Below are 19,792 nucleotides of genomic sequence, written 5' to 3'. Positions count from 1 at the left end.
TATATATATATATATATATATATATTCACAGCACAAAGGGTGGGTTCTAATTTTATTCAGCCCCTTTAGTGAAAGTAAAACCTAAATATAAATATAACATACTTGAACTGTAAATACTAATAGCAGGAGTTGCTGAGTAAAATGAGTGTCCATTGTGTTAATTTAGTGTTCTCATGCTATTCTTAAAGTTTGCCATGAGTGGGTTTTCAAAACTGCATCACCTTTTCATTCTTCTTGATAAGAGTGGAGACCTTACTTTGAGGACTAAGGCTGCCTGATCCAAGATTGCCTCAAGCCATGGTATTTTCAGTAATGTCATATGCATACGAACGTGGGACAATGAATAAAGTAGACAGTAGGAGAATTTGATGCATTTAGATTAGGGTACTGGCAAATAATACTGAACCATAAATACTGACTCCTGGATTGGACTGTGGCTTGTCAGAAGAAGAAAAAGAACCTGTCTTGGAGGAAGTTTAGATGCATGCTCCGTAGACGGGAGGATCGTGAACTGTCTCACATCCTTTAGACGTGTTATCCAGAAAGACCAGTCCCTGGCAAAGGACATCGTGCTCGGTGATACAGAGAGAGGGTCAGTGAAAGGGGGACGAAGCTCAATAAGATGGACTGGCACAGTGGGTGCAAGTTACAAATTTCACAAGTAGAGCAGGCATTTTGTTCCGTTCCACAAAGATCTCTCTGAAGGACCGGACTCAACAGTACCGAACATCAACAAACTGTTCTGGAAAACTCTCCATATTTAAATGATTTTAAAAATTAGGTACATAGCTTTTCCCCTGCCAAATTACAAGCAAATAAGTGGACAGTGAATTTTCTCTTCTATGTTTGGAAATGTGTTTTCTGTTTTGACCAGTATAGCCTTTCAAGGTCATATAATCTGATTTTTTCCTTGCTCAGATGAAAAAAAAAGGATTTATCATTATTTATTTCATGATGGGGAACAGCAGAATTGGAACCCAGGTTTTCTGTTTCCTACACTAATATTTTGTTTCATTTTGTTCCATCGCCCTTTAGTGCATAATAATAGCTTTAAGACATCAGTAACACAGCAAATTAACTCCCCTGGCATACTGTCTGGGCTGCCAAGATATTCTTCTTCTTTTTTTAATCCTCTCTCTAAAGTGAGTTCTAAACAACAAGAACAACAACAAAAACGTTCCCTAGAGTACAGAATTGCAACAATGAAAGTAAGCATAGCTTGTTTTGCAGCCAATGCTTGACATCAGTGACACCCAGCCTTCCTTCCGTTGCTATGTTTCTCTATCTTGGTGACAAACCGTGAAGCAGAGAACATACTGCAAAATTACCCCACAGCACAAACTACACCTGTGCAACAGACAACTTAACACATGTACAGACTGAGAGATGTGCACGTTCGTTTATTTTGTTCATTGCGGGGAAAATGTAGCTTAAGTGTGTTTGACTTTTTGTGACATTTATTTAGTTCTTGAACTGACTGACAAGCCTATTAATGCATTCCCTGAACTTTATTAATGTAATTGGAACACTGCCCACATGTCAATCAAATTCCAATAAGTAATTATGTTCATAAATACTGTAAAATTATTAGCTTTTAATTTGAATGAACTATGTACTCTCAAAACACTAATAGAGATTTTCTTTTTTATAAAAGATCCACAGTCTTTACTTACACAGAGTTCGAAAAATTCAAGTAAGTTCATCATCAGCAAATGACGGTGCAAAAACATCCCATGAGGAATGCAGCATCTCTAGACGTTTGAACAGGCTAATGTATGCAGGCCATGTAAAGTGGTAAGAACCTCCCTTGAGAATGCGCCTGGGCAGGGAGCACAATCTCTATCTCTATCTACCTGCTGTATCAACTACGAAATGAATGGGGAAAGGGAGGAAGTTCAGAAGTGTACCATCTAACGCTTTAGAAAACAGCGTGTCTATATCTCAATTCACTTAAACATGTTATTCTGATATAACAATAATATTTTGTCGTTTTTGACCTAGGAATGCTAGTCAAGGGGTGAAGAACCAACAGAACAAAGACAACAGGGTTTGTCATGAATATGGAACAATGTGTTTTTTTGTCTTGTAATCTCATGTCAATGTTTAAACTGGACAAACTGCTTACCTCAAGCTAATCCCTGAATAAATATGGATTTTTGCAAAAACTTTATTGTATTTTAAATAATGTAAAGCTTTTCAATAATGAGCACTATCATCTGTAATAATCTGTTCAGAAAAAACATTGAGGAAATGTATTGACTTTGTCAATTTCTATATACCTTATTAAAATTAATTGTGTAAGAAATTCAGCCTTTGTCACAAAATGAATGTATTAACAAACAAAGCTTGGCTTGAAATCAGGTTTACCATTATAGAACAAAGCAAAATCCAGAGAATATATTTATCTGTATTTACTGGATTATTAGTGTTCTCAAAAATGGAATAACTATGAACTTAAAACGATACCAAGTGTTGATCTATTGAAAAATAAACTCAGAACAGTACTGCTCACTTGCTCACTCATCTTTCCTTTTAGGAATCAAACTTGCATTCACTGGCACCACAATTTCATATAACTTGTTATTAATTCCACTCAAAAATACTACAAACCACCGGGACTCTCATAGCACATAAGATTGCTATTGAACAACACATATTAATTATAGAATGCATGAGAATATTATAAAGGACAAAATATGTCTTCCACTGACATAATAATATAATGGAACTTTTCTTAAAATATGTGCTCTTACATTTTAATATGAAATAGAAATAAAATAATTTAATTATTCTGCTAGTGTTTGAGGATAATAGGATGATGAGCATAATTTATGATTAGTTCAAAGTAAAAGCATGTGTATCATCTTTTCCCCTTTATTCTGTATTTAAATAAAGTCATTCTAGAAGTCTGCTATTTTAAATTATGACTAGAACCAAAGTAAACAGAATTGGGATTGAGATAGAATGCTACATTTATGGAGGTTTATCATTAAAGAGTTACTGTCCATATTTTACTAAGGTCTAATATTCTAATGTGTCCATCAGGAGTTCTTGAAGATTTATCTTCATGCATCCTTCATAAATTCTCAACAATTTATGAATTTAATTCAAAGGAAGATACAAAGTGAATCATACACAGAAGTCCTAATGTGATGTTAGTGGCTATAGCTCGGTCTTGAGTGGTCAGGTTTTGTATGCCTATAATAGCAATTTGGAGCAATGGAATCAGGGATCATAAATATCCAAAGACAATGACAACACCTTTTTCAGCATTGTTAGTTGCATCTAAGATATCTGTATATGTAAATATTGATCATTTCTAAGCACAGACCTTCAGAATACAGCAGTTATGGAAATGCGTACCTTGCACAGTTAAATGGACCTGCATTGTTCTCGGTGTATGTTGGGTTTGAACCGAACACGTGTACGGGCCATCGTCAGTCACATCCACATTCTGAATCTGCAGGCTGTAGTCCCTCTTATTCAGTGTGGAGATGGAAACTCGAGGATCCACTGACCACTTATCACCACCCGCAAATATAATACTCGATCGGTTCAGCCAGGCACCCTTTGAAGCTCCATCTTCCAAATAACACCTACAAATTACCAGAGAAAGAACCTATTAATCAAAATGAAAATGAGCAACACATTATCTTTGTTCACAGTGCATTTCCAGATGCTGAATAATAGTGTTATTTCAAATGCAAACATCAGACAAACATAGGATACACGCGTACACTGAAACACCTTCTATTCCCAGTGCAAATGTGAACGATACCAACATGTTATGGGTTAGTATATGTGCATCTGCATGCTTGTGGTTTGTGTTAAATTTACAATCTAGATTCTCTTTCATTCTTTCTGGGCAATACATGGATAAAAAATATATATAAAATATTAGCCTAAATATTTATATAAAATTATATAAAATTTTATAAAAATTATAAAAATATTAGCCTAACACTTTAAATATTTAAACACACTTGTTATCTATGAGTTCGCCTAGTGAATGCAGACCGATTCTGAATATGAAGTGTAGGACCCCAAGAACAGGTGACGATAGCATATGTTATTTATGTTAGGACCCCTGAGGCTGTGGGCTGGTCCGCGGGCTGCTAACTGTTGGAGTGTTTCTCAAATCCACCAGTCTTTCCACAGGACAAAGACGAGGTGGTCTGCTCTCATAAGGATCTACAGGTCTTGGACACTCTCTATAGGTTTACTCACTGCCAAGAGACCACGCTGATGTAGTTGAGCTTCTGAAGCTGTAAGTCTTTTCTGGAGTAGAAAACCCTTAAGGTATGCACACGCACAAAATCCACAAGGGACAAGGATTTGACACAGGATGGATATGAGAATGTACAGAAAGGACTAGGAAGCGCTTGAGCTAACACAGCGGAGAAGGGGCAGACCTGGCATTCTACAGGATGTGCTTCAGGGAGGCAAGAGCAGGTAAAGACAAGGAAAATCAAACAAATCAAGAAAGTAAATCAAACATGACATATAGAGTAGGTGGAAACAGCGTTGAAATTAGAGAGGTAAACCAGAGCCGGCGAATGATGGGAAACATATTGGCAATTAGTGGATTTCATGGCTGAATTTGAAACCCTTTATTTAAGTCATATCTTACACTAGGATTATAAAATACGGCTTTGTATATAGCAGAAGTCAGGTAAGTCAAGGCATAGGTGGTCATAAGGTAGTGATTTTGCTGAGCCTTGGAATTCTGCATGTCATCTTGAAAAGGTTCTCTTACAAATTAAAGACTGGTTCCCTTAAATGAGTACAAAGCACAGTCACAGGAGGAAAATACACATACATTGAAATAGTTTGACAGCATTTCTACAGAATACCTTGGGGGATTGAACACAGAGTGTGAGATTGCTACAAAATTGCAAGCTGAATGCAACAGGGTCGACTGCTGCCAACTGTATGAAACTAATCAGTGGGTAAAAAAATGAAAACAAAAAAAAGGAACAAGGTATAGTGCAGAATCTAATTTGCAGTCAACTTCACCAACTAAAGAATCCAGCTCCTAGAAGTCTGAAAGGTCACTGTTAATGGTAATGCTTTTCCTTATATATTAAATGAAGTAAAACCTCCTTTAATGATACAATTAAACAATCGTGGTATATTGTCATTCTTAAAGACATGCAAAAAGAACATGGAGAGGACATCTTTCCCATTTCACAAGATCGCACAGGGAGAGCAGAACACTGAAGTATCTCTACCCACACCGATAATTCACTCAGCGCATGTTACTTTGTATCTGGAGTCATCAAATGTGTATTGTGTGACCCCTACGTCCATGGCTCTCATGCATCGATTTGGTACTCACAACAAGCCTGCTGGGAATAAATTGCTGTATCCAATTCATCAGTATAAGACAGAAATGGAGATGTTTAGGTTAACTGACTTGCCCAAGACACACAATTAGTTGGTGGCAAAGTTGAATTCACACCCAGATCTTGTGTTTCCATATTCAATGTCCTTTCCACCATAATCCAGATCAAAGACTTTTGTAGCAGAATTCAGAAATGAGATGATTAGAATGTTGCAGAAATTATTGCAAGTAATTCCTTATTTACCAACTGTGCCCAACTGTTTAACCTGTCCTAGTCTAAAGGAGGCATAAAATTAATTATTAATGAATGTTGTACCATGAAAGTCTGATTTAGAACCTGTGGTACTTCCCTTTCACTTGAGCCAGCAGCAGTGTTGCCTTTATCGTGGGGCTGTCAGACACCAGCTTGAGTAAGAGTCCAGAAGATCTGCCCTCAGCTAAATCTCGGAATAAGCACCACTCTGCGGCTCTGCCCTGTTAGAGGCCATCAAAGAACATAGGACTTCATTTCTTCAGTGCAAGTATTGAATAATAGACATTTGTAATACTCCTTCACTTAAAGAGCTATAATTTCATCATTGATATCTGCTCCAATCTAAAACATTTAAAAGCAAATATTAATGAGGATGGCCTTTACATAAGGCTTAGAAATAATAAATATATGATAAGAACAATAAAAATATCTTGGGGTATTAATTCTTTAGATTTCTATAGAATTATTCACAAACTACTGAGTGAAAACATAAAAATCCCCAAATAGCCATATACGTAATTTATGAATTGGGAGCAGCAAGCACCTAATCAGCACAGCTTTCCACTTTATAAGATCATAAAATACTTAAATGCAGTGTATGTCAATTAATACCAGAATTAGATTACAACAAAATATGAATTATGCACATATACTTGTAGACATATTTAGTACTATTGCTCACTGCCGTTATGTCACTTCTGTCTCATAGTGACCCTGTGGGTTTCTCAGGCTATAAAACTTTATGGGAGCAGAAAGTCACTATTGAACTTACAGTTAGCAGCTCAACACAGAATCTACAGAAAAACCAGAATTCACTATATATAATTATGTATTTTTACAATTTTAAGTTTGTAATTATATACAATTATATATGCTGTGTATATTTTTCATTTATTATTACCTCCTCTTGGTTTTCCACCTCAACTCCCACTTTGTAGTCTCGAGAGATTATGCTGGACATGGACATGTTGTATAATACGAAGGTCTTCATATGAAGTTTGTTGAGTGTTAAAGAACTTTCTTGTGGATGTCAGGTAGCCTTATTTTAGCTCCAACTCATACCAACCCTTTGTACAACAGAAGAAAACATCTCCAGATCCTGTCCCATCCCCAAATGTTAATGTTTGAGTCCCTTGTTTAGCTACTGTGTACATCCATTATGTCAAAAGTTTTCCTCTTTTTTGTTGTTACTCAACTTTATCAAACACAATCTCTTTCTTCAGGAATTGGTATTTCTTCATAACGTGTCCAAAATACAGGAGGGACAATCTCACCATTCTAGTTACTAAGAAGCCTTCTGGCAGTATTTCCTCCAACACAAATTTTTTGTGTTTGTTTTGGAAGTCCACAGTGCTTCAATATTCTTTGCCAACATTATAATGCAAATGCATCAATTCTTCTTCAGTCTTCTTTATTCATTGTCCAACTTTCATATGCATATGAAGTGATTGAAAAGACAATGTCTTGGGTCAGTCACACTTATTCCTTAAAGTGACATCCTTGCTGTGTTTGTCTGGGTTGACTAGAGAAACATATTCATAGACACTCATATGTGTAGAAGAAATAGCTTTATATACAAGAGCAATTGTATATTGAGAAAATACAGCAGCTCTATCCAAATCATGTCCGTAAATCCAGTATGAACCCATATGTCCAATACCAGTCTATAAATCCCTCTTCAAAAATCACACAACATATGCAATGATGCCTAATGCAGGAAGATCACAGGCCACTTGGGTAGACAGTCTTGTGGATCCACTGGCAGTGGAAGTATCTCAGGGCTGGCATGGGTTTCCACGTGGCTCCTCCAGCTCCATGGCTCTAGTTCCATCAACTTAGCTCCATATGCCTTGTCAGCAGGAAGATGAAGCAGAGTGAGGGTCTGGCCTCCAATGAGCTCTTTATCTCTGTAGTGCCTTCAAATAAGGTCATCAAGCTGCGGCCTGAATGACAGGCTGAACTCCACCCCTTCACTCTTAATAGTCTCAAGTTGACACCATATTATGTAACTATTACACTTGTTCTTTAAAACGTTAAAGAGATCTATTGCCACAGATTTGCCTGCTGCAACATGTCCTTTGGTTTCTTGACTGCTGCTTCCATGAACATTGTTTGCGAATTCAATTAAAATTAAATCCTTGACAACTTCAATCTTCACTATTTATCATGATGTTGTGTAACAGTCCAGTTGTGAGGATTTTGGTTGTAACTGATACTGAAAGCTGCATTCTTTGATCTTCACCAGCAAGTGTTCAAAGTCTTCTTTGTTCTTAACAACCATGGTTGTGCATCTGAATATCAAAATTTGTTAATAAGCCTTCCTAAAATCCTGATGTTGTGTTTATCTCCATCTAGTCCAGCTTCTCAGGTTATTTGCTCAAAAGACTGAATATGCATGGTGAAAGGATAAAACCCTCACACTGTCCCTAATGTTAGAAAATGCAGTATTCACTTTTGCTGTTTCAAGAACTCCTCTTGGTCTATGTACAGTTTCCACATGAGCATAGTGGTGTCTTTTGAAATTCTTGTTCTTTTCAAAGGTATCCATATATTGTTATTATCCGCACAGTCAATTGCCTTTGCATAGTCAATAAAGCACAAGTGAATATATTTATGTTGCAGTAAACAGAATGGAGGCACATAACCAATACCAATGACTCCTCTATTGTCTAGAGGCAGGCTTCAGACCCGCCTCCAGAATCCATCCTTTACACCCTCTGACACCTATCACTCCTCTCAAGACTCTTTACTTCTATGTCAAGTTTTATAATTAATTCTTTGTCATGGCCACACAGAACTCACTAGAAATACTCACAATTGTGGTGGTTTGTTGGGGGAAATTAATAGATTACCAGAAGGCAGTATCACTAACTGTATGAGTAAGGATACAGTTATTGGTCCACAGTAACAGATAGTCTTAGTGATCAGGCAACTCATTCGCTAGTCCTTAGCATCTCAGCCATGTGGTCTTTTGATTTCTGCCTCTGTGAGCCAAGAAGAAAGCCTGCTGCTCTGTCTCATAGTCCCAATGCCTGTACACTGTTCTTGCTCGCTCCCATAGTCTCTGTGCCACATTCTCTGCTGTCTCGGGTCTCAGCCTCCTCAGCTTTAAACAGATCCGAAGACGGTCCTGGGCTTTATCTCTGTTCCTGATTCAAAGATATCTTACAGCCAGAGAGTGCTAACCAAAATTGATCAATCCACTTGATTAGTGTTACGCACCCCCTACTTACAGAGACATGGGTAGAAAGACTAGATTAAGAAATTTCACTCCAGGACATGAGAGAGCTCTCGAGAGGTTAGGGTGGAAAGACTTCACCTTACATATTTTGGACACATTTTTAAGAGAGACCAGACCCTGGAGAAGGACACCATGCTTGGTACAGCGGAGGGGCGTTGAGAAAGAGGAAGGCCCTCAGTGCGCTGGACTGACACCTTGGCTGCAACAGCAGGCTGAGGACAGCAACAATTGGCATGGGATCATGCAGTGGTTCCTTCCGTTGTGCACAGTGACTATGAATTGGCACTGACTCAGCGGCACGTAACAATAACATCAGCATGTCTGACAGCCTCTGCTTTTAGCCAAGATCCATTTGATAGCAATAATACAGCCTTAGTTCCTCACCCTTTTCTGAATTCAGCTTGAATTGTTGGCAGTTGACTATTGCTATACTGCTGCAATCATTATTGATAAATCGTCAACAGAACACTTACTTGAGTTAGATATTAATAATAGTTTTGGATAATTTCCTCAATAAGTAGGATCAATTTTTTTCAAATGAGCATAAATATGGATCGAATATCTACAAATATAAATTTATTGTAATTTTGACATACAGAAAATATTAAATTGAACGTTCAGAGAACCGACACATTGATTAAGCCTTCATTGAATTCCCTCAGTCCACTGAACCAAGATGTGAATAGACTTGATCTCAGAGTGCATTAGAAAATAGATTATTGCAGATATAGTTAGGCTAAAATTTATCATCTAACCATTTGTTTCCCCTTTTGATAAAATTTTAACTTGTTCTACTTTTTATTACCTTCTTTTTCTTTTGGATTAAGGTTTTTTGTTCTGTGTTTTATTTTGTTGGGATCTTTCTTTGTATTATTTTCTTTATATGAAATTTAGAATAAGTAAACTACATAAGCAGTATTGATAGGTTCTTAGAGTTATGGCGGCGGAGCTTGAGAGGAAATACGTAGCTAATAATAATGGCTAGAAGAATTAATAAATGTTCTAAAATTGATTACTATACAAGTCTTTTAATATTTTTAAATAATTTAATTGTATGTCAATAAAATGTTTTTAAGAGTAATTATATCTATATGTATAAATATAATTTGTATATATATATATAAAATTGATCAGGAATGACTAACTATGCAGGAATATCCATCTTTCCAAACAGGAAGCAATAAGTGTTATAACTGTATTTTTATAATTAGATTATTGTTATTGCCTGTGGGTGTGGATCTTTAGCTTCTGCCCTTGGCCCTCATGCCTGCTCCACTATGACCACAACACTCAAGCCACATCTACAACTCCAGGATCACTCAGGGAAGCACAGGCAAGCACTAATTCTCAAGAAACAAAGTAAGAACTTCTTTCTTCTTCTTCTTCTTCTTCTCTTTCTCCTTCTTCTACTCTTTGTGTTACAAAAAAATAACAGATAGTGGTGTTAATATCATTTTTAATATAGTCATAAACATTCTGAATAAATATACTAAATACTGCATATATTTATGGTTTACTTGAGTATGGTATGGCTTGTCTCAATGGTGCATTTTTCCCATTTAAAAAAAATCTGCTAGACAACCTGCTTCATAGGGAGATGAGTAAAGCAGTTCCCAAAATATACCCCTCGGTGCCAGCATGCTAACCCTATCCCAAAGGCCATGACACCCTGCAACTCTCAGTCAGTCTTAGGGAGGTTTCGTACACATGTGGCTAATGGAAAATGTATAGAAAATTTCTGGACTATTTTATATTGTTTCATCATTGTTACTGATATTCATATAAAGCTAGGCTTAAGACAGTTGAAGTTTTTCTAATACGGATGGCATTACAGCTTCTGGATTCTTTAAAGAAGCTTCTTTACAAGTGCAACTACTTTACATTAGACTGATTCCGTAGTCATATAGGAAGTTCCATTTGATGAGTGGCTAACTGATTAAAGTGATATCAGCACAATTCTACCTGGATAGACTGCAATAAAAAAGTGTAGACCAACAATCAAATTCATAAAAAAGAGAACAAGAAGGTTAGGGGAAATTAGTAATTTAGGCTATTTATTATTTTTTAAGCTCCGTTAAAGAAAACCGCCCATCGCAGCTCAGGAATTATTTTACCTTTCTGTATCACTAATTCTGGGTAACATATTCCAAAAACCTGAGCATTCATACCGACTCTAGTACCGAGCACAGCAGGATTTAATAATCAGCTCTATAGAAAGGGACTTGCTTTACTCAAGACATGTTGATTAATGAAAGCTGCCTTTAAAGGCACTAATTAATAAAAGAAGAAAAGTATTATTTTCTTTGGATTCAAAGATAAGCCATAACCCTATGAGAGGCTTGGCCTGCTTCCATCACAGCTGTCTCTCCATTATATCAGCAAGTTCTGAATATGAAGGAAGGAGAACGTTCAAAAGTATGCACATAAAGAAAGGGAAATTCACAACTCTGTGCTAATTTTCCGCAGGAAGAATTTTGACAGCCTGGCTGCCAGGACTTAATGAGGCAAGGGGAGTAACCCAAACTAAATGCACTGTCCTAGAGTTAATTCCAACACATAGAGATGGGAAGTAAAGTAGAGGTTAATCAGAACTGGACAATTCTATCTCCCTGCCCACCAGCTTTTGTTTTTAAGGCTTTATTCTTTTAATGTCTTTCCTGCCAATCAAACCTGAGATATTAGTGAAATTGAACTACTTAATACTTTATTGTTTTGAACTACATACCCCACTCTAATGTAGGAAAGACTGCCATCTTTCTGTTTTTCAGTAGGAGACGAATCAAAGGTGGGTGTGGAATTCATGACAATGAGTAACTTGTTCAATGAACTCGAAATACTTATTTGATGGAGCATGACCCCTTATAGATAAGCAGAATTATATTTTAAAATATTTTGGAGATATATTGACATTTGAAATGCACTCATCAGACAGTGCTCCATGCTACGTGTATATAATAATAAAATGCTGGCACTCTTATATCCCAGACACTGTCCTAAACACATTACACATAGTTCTCACTTATTCCTCGCCAAAGACCTTGGATGTTGGTACTGTCAAGTCCCACCATGACCATTTGTTAGAAAGAAAACTGGGATATAGAATAATTTGTGCAGGACCTGCTAATGAAATATGGAATGCACGAGATAACTTTATTATATAATCACGCCGACCTTCCAGAGCTCGCAGGGCACTTCTCGAGATGTTTTATGGTTATTACACAGCACAATGCAGTTGGGAAAGGGCTCCGCATTTCTGGACATTAGGGGTTTTGAAGCGCACCCTGAAGGTGCCGTGAGTAAGCACTTAGCTGCTTAACTGAAAGATACAGTGGTTCAAATCGCCCAGCTGCTCTTTGAGAGAAGGCTGGCCATCTGCTCCTGTAAGATTTAAAGCTCTAAAAATGCATGAAGCAGTGCATTCTATCCCATAGGAATGCTATGAGCCAGAATTGCTTTAATGGCAATGTTTTTCCAGTTCTGGCTACTAATGTAATATCAGTGGAACATACAATTAATTGGCAAGAGATCATGTTATGTTGGACATATTTTATTTAGACATGAATTGTTTATTTCAAGTGATAAAGAAATACATCTCCCACATAGTCTATTCTAACTATTGGCAATTCTAAAACTATTTTATGATTATTTGAATATTATTAAAATAGTCTTATACAATCATATCCCAAAATCAAGCTTGAAAGCTATCAGCTATTATCACATTTTAACATCAAATTTCTTTAAATTTTATGTGGTTGGCCACTTTAAATAGAATATAAACCTGAAAATAATTAAAGCTCTTTTCATGAGTTTTTCTTGCTTTTTGCACAAAAGACTAAGGTTTTCCTAAAAGTTAGGGACTTTAATGTAATTATGTTTTAGTATATATTTATGCAAATAAGTCTCATTTCAATGTACATTTTAAAGTTAATCTCTATTTCACAGGTTTTACTTATAATCCAGCTTTTTCAATGCCTTAGAAATAATTAAACTTGGTTAAGTTAAAACAAAAACATTTTTTAAACTTTTAATTCACTATTTTAAATGATAATTAAACCATGCTTTTATACAAATCATAGATTATTTTATCGGTTTCTTTTTATGGACTCACTTAAACCAAACTTCGATATAGAATGTATGTTTATGTTTAAAGGGGCCAAGTTGAGGGATTTTAATATTTAAGCTGTTTTAAGTCACAATGTCAATTTTAACATATATAATTTAACATTATTAAGCAAAATAAGTATGGGTAAAAGAGTGACTGCACATTATGACAAAAGAAAATATGAAACCTGTATAACAAAATACATCCTTGTGGATATATTACTAAAGCCTCCAATTCTAGTCATAGTTTACTCTTTCTTTTCAACAATAGGCTTTTGCTCTGTTTGACTGGGTAACACGTTTATTTATTTATTTTGATTTTTTAAGTTTTATTGGCACTTAATCCACATATCACACAATTCAACCATATGAAGAAGAATTGTACAATCATTAACACAATCACTTTCAGAACTTTTCTTTCTCTCTTCCCCACCCCATGAATCATTCGCCTATAAAATGAGTTGTGTAACCACCTTCAATTCTGGAGCTCACGCCCCCTCCTGTCTTCTTATTTACTGCTAAAAGCCTCTCACCCTGCCTAGCCCTACACCCCCCACAAACCCTTGCATCAGTTATGATCACTATGCACCCACCCTTAGGTGCATCACAACCTGGATGAAGAAACAAGAAACAGAAACAAAATGAAGTGGTAAGGATAAAATAATAGTAAGGGTAACACATGTATTAAAGTACAGTGACGCCTTTGAGAGCCAGAGTGTGTGGAAGAAAGAAACCTACTGGAGCAGGAGCACCAGCATATGGTCTCTGAATGAGCAGCATGGAGAAATGTAGCCTGCGTCTTGTCAAAGGCAGAAAACTCTGAGACCCAGAATATTTTCTCCATGCGAAACTCCAGATTATAAACTGCGGAAGACTAGGAGCAGGTGATTCTTGACTGGAGTGGAGAAAGGAAAGCACATGAGAATGAAGATTAGCTCCTTCTTTAACCTTGGGCAGATGCCTCCTTCTGGATTCTAGAAAGGAAGGAGTTGTTGCTTCTATATCACACTGTCCTGATGATCATAATAAATCTCATTAGCTAAAAGACCACTGTGCTCTTTATATATAATCTTATTAATTTCTCACAAAACACCTTGAGAGGCAGAGGTGTTTCCCCCCTGTTATAGGTAATGGATGCATTGATATGGGATGAATGTTAAGTGCATGTCAAGGTCTTACAAGGAAGAGGTGTCACATGTTTGAGACCTTAGCTTTGCTCAAATAAATTTAAATATGTAGTCAAATTGTAAAATTCTTTACCATTTGAACTTCTGAAAAAGGTTTTGAATTCAACTTAACCAACTTGTTCTTCTCCAGTGCACTTGAATCAGAGGGATTTTTATTGGGAAGGGCTTCAGGGTTTTGTAATGGGCATGTGCTCTGAACTGCTGTGTGGAGATTGCTGTCTGCAAGGGCCGTCTCTCTGGCAGTTGCTTCCTAGAGAAGGTGGACTTTCACCTCAGGCGTTAGAAAGGAAATACTTACTGCATTCAAAATGCACACAGTATTTAATATAGAAGCAAAAGAGAGGGAACACAATCAAACCCAGAGACCTTGCCCTAGTAAAGCTCCAGAATCCACCAGAACTAACCTCTCTATCCAAACCCCTCCATGATGGAGCCGACACAAAGACACACAAAACATTGTCGTCATCACAAAAAACTCGTGCCAACAACCCTCCTTGCTTCATCAACGATCTTCATGTTTAAGTCATTCAGAAAATGCTTTACAGGAAAATAAACCCAGGTGAAAGATAAGAAAAAATGGGTGAACAGAAAGGTGATAAACGTACGAGTTATGTCAAATTGAATATGATAGATTTTATATCCATCAATGAAGGTAGAGATTTTTTAAATATCTCGTATTCACTCACTCATGCACTCGTTCACCCCCTCATTCACTCTCTCTATCCTTTGGTTTATGCTGATTTTTAAATTTCCTACTGGTCACTGTTGGGTTTATTTTATTTATTTATTTTTCTCTTCTTGGAATTTTTTTTCCTAATAAAAATTAGCACCCTGAACACAAACTGTTTTATAGATGAAGATGGGTAAATAGAACAATTAATAAAATCAAGCCTTTCAATCATTATCTACAATAGCCTTCAATCCATATTTATCTGACCTCTCTCAAGAAAACTGACCAAACCATAGTTCAATATGAGTTATGTCTTAACAAATAAATCAGGCAGTATGTCCTGGAGGGATATGTGTGTAGCTGGTTTTTAAAAATTACTCCCTGCAAACCAGTTTGTTGAATGTTAACAATAACCTCATATTGATTATTTGCTAGATCACATGGACAATTTATTTTTCCTTGAGAGGTAGCATTGTACTCCTAGAGTGATTAATATCCTTACTATATGAGTTCACATGTCAGGTTTGTTATCTACTAGCCATGGAAACCAGAACATGTGAATTTCTGCTATTGCTCCAAACTGCACAATGAGGTGAGTAAAAGTACTGACAAAACCGTTATAGGGTGGTAGTTGCTCATTTCCCCATAAATTCAAGATGGTGGGCATTTCAGCAGGAAATTAAGGGTAACAAGATCACTATTCAGTCAAATCCAACTGGTCAGAAATGAATATGAATTAATTCCAGAGGTCACTAGGACTCTGAGTGGTCAGCTTCTTGGGCAATAGTGGCTTCTATGCTTCTGAGAGGGGGCAGCTCCGCCCCAGCCCTTCCCAATACCAGAGGGTCGTCCACGTGGTCAGGCTTCAGCAGACCTTCCAGCCTAAGCGAGACTAGGGAAAGGCCTAACAATCTACTTCCACATTTTAGCCAATGGGAACTCTGTGGACAGCAACACAGAGCGATATTCTAAAAATACGCTTTCTAGGTAGGAAGGTATTAAAACTACACAATAACCTCCATGATGAACTAGAAGATGATACAAGGCCAGCAGTATTTTTTCTGCTAAGTGATTAATTAATTAATTGGGCATCATGATTCAGAGCCTTTGATGGCAGCTTAACCCTTGAGTTGCCTACTTCCTCATGCTTAATTTTGCCTTTGAATATCACAACAAATGAAGCCCTGTCCACCACCACTCGCAGCAAGAAGGGCTCTCCATGCTAGGAATAGTGGGAAGACATGTGCAAGAGGAACATTTCATAGCGTCTGGCTGGATACAACAGATCTGCATTTATTTGCCTTGTGAGAGCCTTGCTTCCAAAGACTCAATATTTAAAAAAATTAATGGTTATACTTGAAATATTTCTTATTTTGCCTTCTTGAAACAACTGAAAAAAAATTTGTCATTTAATTTTTTTAAAACAAACAAACAAACAAACATCTTCCATTATAAATAAAATATATATAAGAAGAGAGCCTCATTAAAATAATCATCGACTTTTGATGTTGAAAAGTCATGTTCAGATGCCAACTCCATAGTTTACTAGAATTCTTTTAAGTATAAAATTCAATCTGTATAAACCCTCCATTTGCTTACTTGCAAAATAGGCATAGCACCACTTGTTCGGAGCAATTTTTATGTATGGGTACAAATAAGAATATGTATGAAAAGTAGATTTGTAAAGTTATAAAGTGAAATGTAAATGTAAATACAATGGTTCAAAAGTCTTTTGAATTCTTATTTAAGTTTATTTTGGAAGTTGCTGGTAACCTGTTAAGAAACAAACAAGCTTTTCGGCGGCTGGGAGGTTCAGTCGGACCGCCGTCGTCGGGCCTCGTTGCCCCCATGCCGCTAGTCAATAAAGTGATTGGTTCGTAAAAAAAAAAAAAAAAAGAAACAAACAAAAAGTAAAACCAAAAAAAAAAAAAAAAGATGTTTTATTATATTACCCATGCCTCAGTAAATTAAAAAGACCTCATCTCTTAACCTGAATAATAATACACCAATCATATTGCTAAATGCTGTGATTTTGGTTACCTTTCCTTTATTTACTCAATAATTGAATACATTAGAAATACTTAAGCCAATAGCCATGTATTTTGAGTATTTATTTTTAAACACATACTGATACATCTTTGCTTGCTTTTATTTTTGATAAATCTAATACATACTTGTCTTCTCTCCACAATTAACTCTTGTGCTGTTGTTAGTTGCTAAATACTTATTGCTTTAAAAGAGACTTAAGAATTAAATTCTATTTTTTAAAAATTTAAATATGTCTCAATTAACCAATGAGAAAATTAATCTGTTATCTGGGAGAAGAGAATGGCGATTTCTGTAAATCGTAGATGAACATGTATTAAAAAAAATTCCATGTGGTTCTGAACCTTTCCAAGACACCCGCTATTGAAACCCTTATCCTCTGTGGTTAGCTGTGGCGCCCATTCCCGTCACACATCTCTTGTGACGTCATGTGTGCAGTTAACCTACCACCCTGTCAGCTAGCAGTCTAGAGTTGGAATCTATGAATCACTTAGGGCCCCGCGCTAGTAAATTTAAGAAGTAGGTAAGAAATATCCTTTCTATTTTTAACCCATTGCCTACATCAAGTGGTTTATTATTCATGGTGACCCTATAAGAAGATGAGACTTGTCCATGGGTTTCCTAAGCTAAACATCTTTGTGTAAGAAAACTGCCATATCTATTTCCCATGGAATGCCTTAGGAGAGCTGTAACCACCAACATTCCAGTTAGCAGTCCTTAACCTCAAAGCCCTTCAAATACCACCACCCACTTCCGTAAGGCAATGCCTATAACAACTGTGTGAGGCTTATTTTGAACACTTACTGGCTGTTCTCCCAAAATATGATTACACAATGGCTCATTTAAAGAAAAGGGTTAATTTTCACTTAGTTGATAGTGCCACCATTTAATTTTTATCTAGCTCTTCCATTGTGCCAATCCAATTATTTATGTGAAATTAAAATGTCTACTGAGAAGTCTATATGTTTATTTGTTGTAAGAGAAAGAAAGGGCTGTTTTTTTTATAAACACAAATTCATTTTTATGCATTAGATAGCATATGTGGCAATTTGGAATGAATATAGAAAATAAATGGGGATAAATATTTCTAATTCCATGTATATTAAAGGATGGAAAAGTTTGAATATGCATCCCCTATGTAATTTCACCTGATATATCCTACCAAAAGTATCAGAAGTTCCCCAAATAACAAAGCTTGTCTAGCAGGAGGATTCAGAAGCAGCATGTCTCATGGACAACTGGACTTGGCGGCGCCTGGTTGGCACAGGACAGAAAGTGCCTCCGGGGGATGTGAAACGCCACTGTGATTTACTGAAAGCTGCATTCTGCCATGGATTTCTGGCTGTACCTTACTCAGGTGCTGCATTTTCCACTAATCTCATGACTAAATCACCTCTCAAGGTCATAATTCTTTTATATGCATTATTATTCCTTGTAGTACCCTAAAATCCAGCCATTTAGAGCAAAAATAGAATCATTGTTAAAATGCTCTCTAAAAATAGGTGAACTGGATCTGGGGAAATGCGAATAGAGATATCTGAGATGCTCAAATGATTAAGTGCTAGACTGCTGATTGGAAGGTTGGTGGCTCAAACCCATCCTAAAATGCCTCAAAGAACATGATTCGAAAATGTCCTAGATTTGTGAAAATGTCAATAATCCCCAAAGCAATCTATACATTAAATGCAATTCCAATCTAGATCCCAACATAATTCTTTAAAGAAATGGAAAAATGAATTATCAGTTTGATCCTGAAGGAAAGGGAACCAGGATAAGCAAAGAATTCTTAAAACACACACACACACACACACACCCCACGCCCCACTCCCACACCATCCCCAGAGCAGGAAACCTCTCACTTTCTGACTGCAAAACCATTCCATGGGAACTTTGCTCAAAGCACCCTGCTCCAGCCTGAGGCAGCCTGAAGGTCCTCAGCCCCCCTTCCATGGGTCAGCAAGCCCAGCTCCCCCCATGAAGTGCCTAAAGGAAGCCTGCTCTAGGAGCCAGTGTCCTGCACAACAGCCCTCCGGGTTCCTTGTCCTTGGGTTGAAAAGTCCACCCCTCTGTTCTAGTGCTGGCTCCTGGTCCTGTTGCTGCTCCTCTGATATTACTGCTGTCTTTTGTATCCAGGAGGTTCATTGTTCAGGGATCTCGGGTCCACAGAGCAATCTCCATTTCTGGCTCTTGCCAATGGGTGCTCATTACAGTGTAGCAAGAAAGTGCAGGGGCAGTTCATTATCTAACTCCCACCAAAGGAGGTTTTCTGGTATGTGTCTGGTAAGAAGGTGGGACAAAGATACTGATAGGATTCAAGCCAGAGTCATTGTGAAGATGATTCCCTTCCCACAGGGTCACTTAATGTGCAGCAGGATGGCATTCCAGGGAATCCTCTTAGCTTACTACACGGTACTGCACACCAATTGGCATATGTATTGTGATGCCTAATAATGAATATTGTTAATCAGAGGTACATAGAGCACAAAGTCACATAGTGGTTTAAATGTAATTTAATCTAAATAATAAAAGGATTCCAAAGGAAGAAGATTGCAGATTGTACATAAAAGATAAGCAGTTACAACTCAGAAAAAGAAAGGATTGTTGGGACTCAGTGAGGGTAGGTTTAGTACAGGAGGTAACATCTACGCTAACTGTACTCCATTTCACTTTGCACTTTTCCCTTTATTACCCTAAATTGAAACACACATACAAGTCTCTGTATTTCCCCTGCAGCTAAAAAAACTGGATGATATCAGTTGTAACAAATAAGAATGCCCACTCTTTCCAGCATTAACTCATACTTGCCCATTCATTTTCATCATAGAAATAACCTAAAGATGATAAATTCTAGCTTTGGCACAGTGAAAATAGAAAAAGTTACTATTTGGACACCGCTCTTTTGACAAAATTTCCCTCCCTAAACTTCTGGAACATGGTAGAAATGAATCCA

At 37.0% G+C, this 19,792-nt stretch overlaps 1 protein-coding gene across 1 annotated transcript in view; it reads right to left on the bottom strand.

Moving 5' to 3' along the window:
* The window catches only part of NEGR1 (neuronal growth regulator 1), a 1,031,997-nt gene that overhangs the window by 666,706 nt on the left and 345,499 nt on the right, over positions 1–19,792 (bottom strand). Inside the window, exon 2 of the mRNA XM_004699331.2 lies at positions 3,364–3,596. Within this exon, the coding sequence (XP_004699388.1) occupies positions 3,364–3,596 (233 nt within the window). The remainder of the gene's footprint in view (positions 1–3,363; positions 3,597–19,792) is intronic.

Source organism: Echinops telfairi, unplaced genomic scaffold (assembly GCF_000313985.2).
Source record: "Echinops telfairi isolate 266 unplaced genomic scaffold, ASM31398v2 ScPeMD7_443;HRSCAF=831, whole genome shotgun sequence".
In the NCBI taxonomy this organism is placed as follows: Eukaryota; Metazoa; Chordata; class Mammalia; order Afrosoricida; family Tenrecidae; genus Echinops; species Echinops telfairi.
This window is presented reverse-complemented; position numbering and strand designations above follow the sequence as displayed.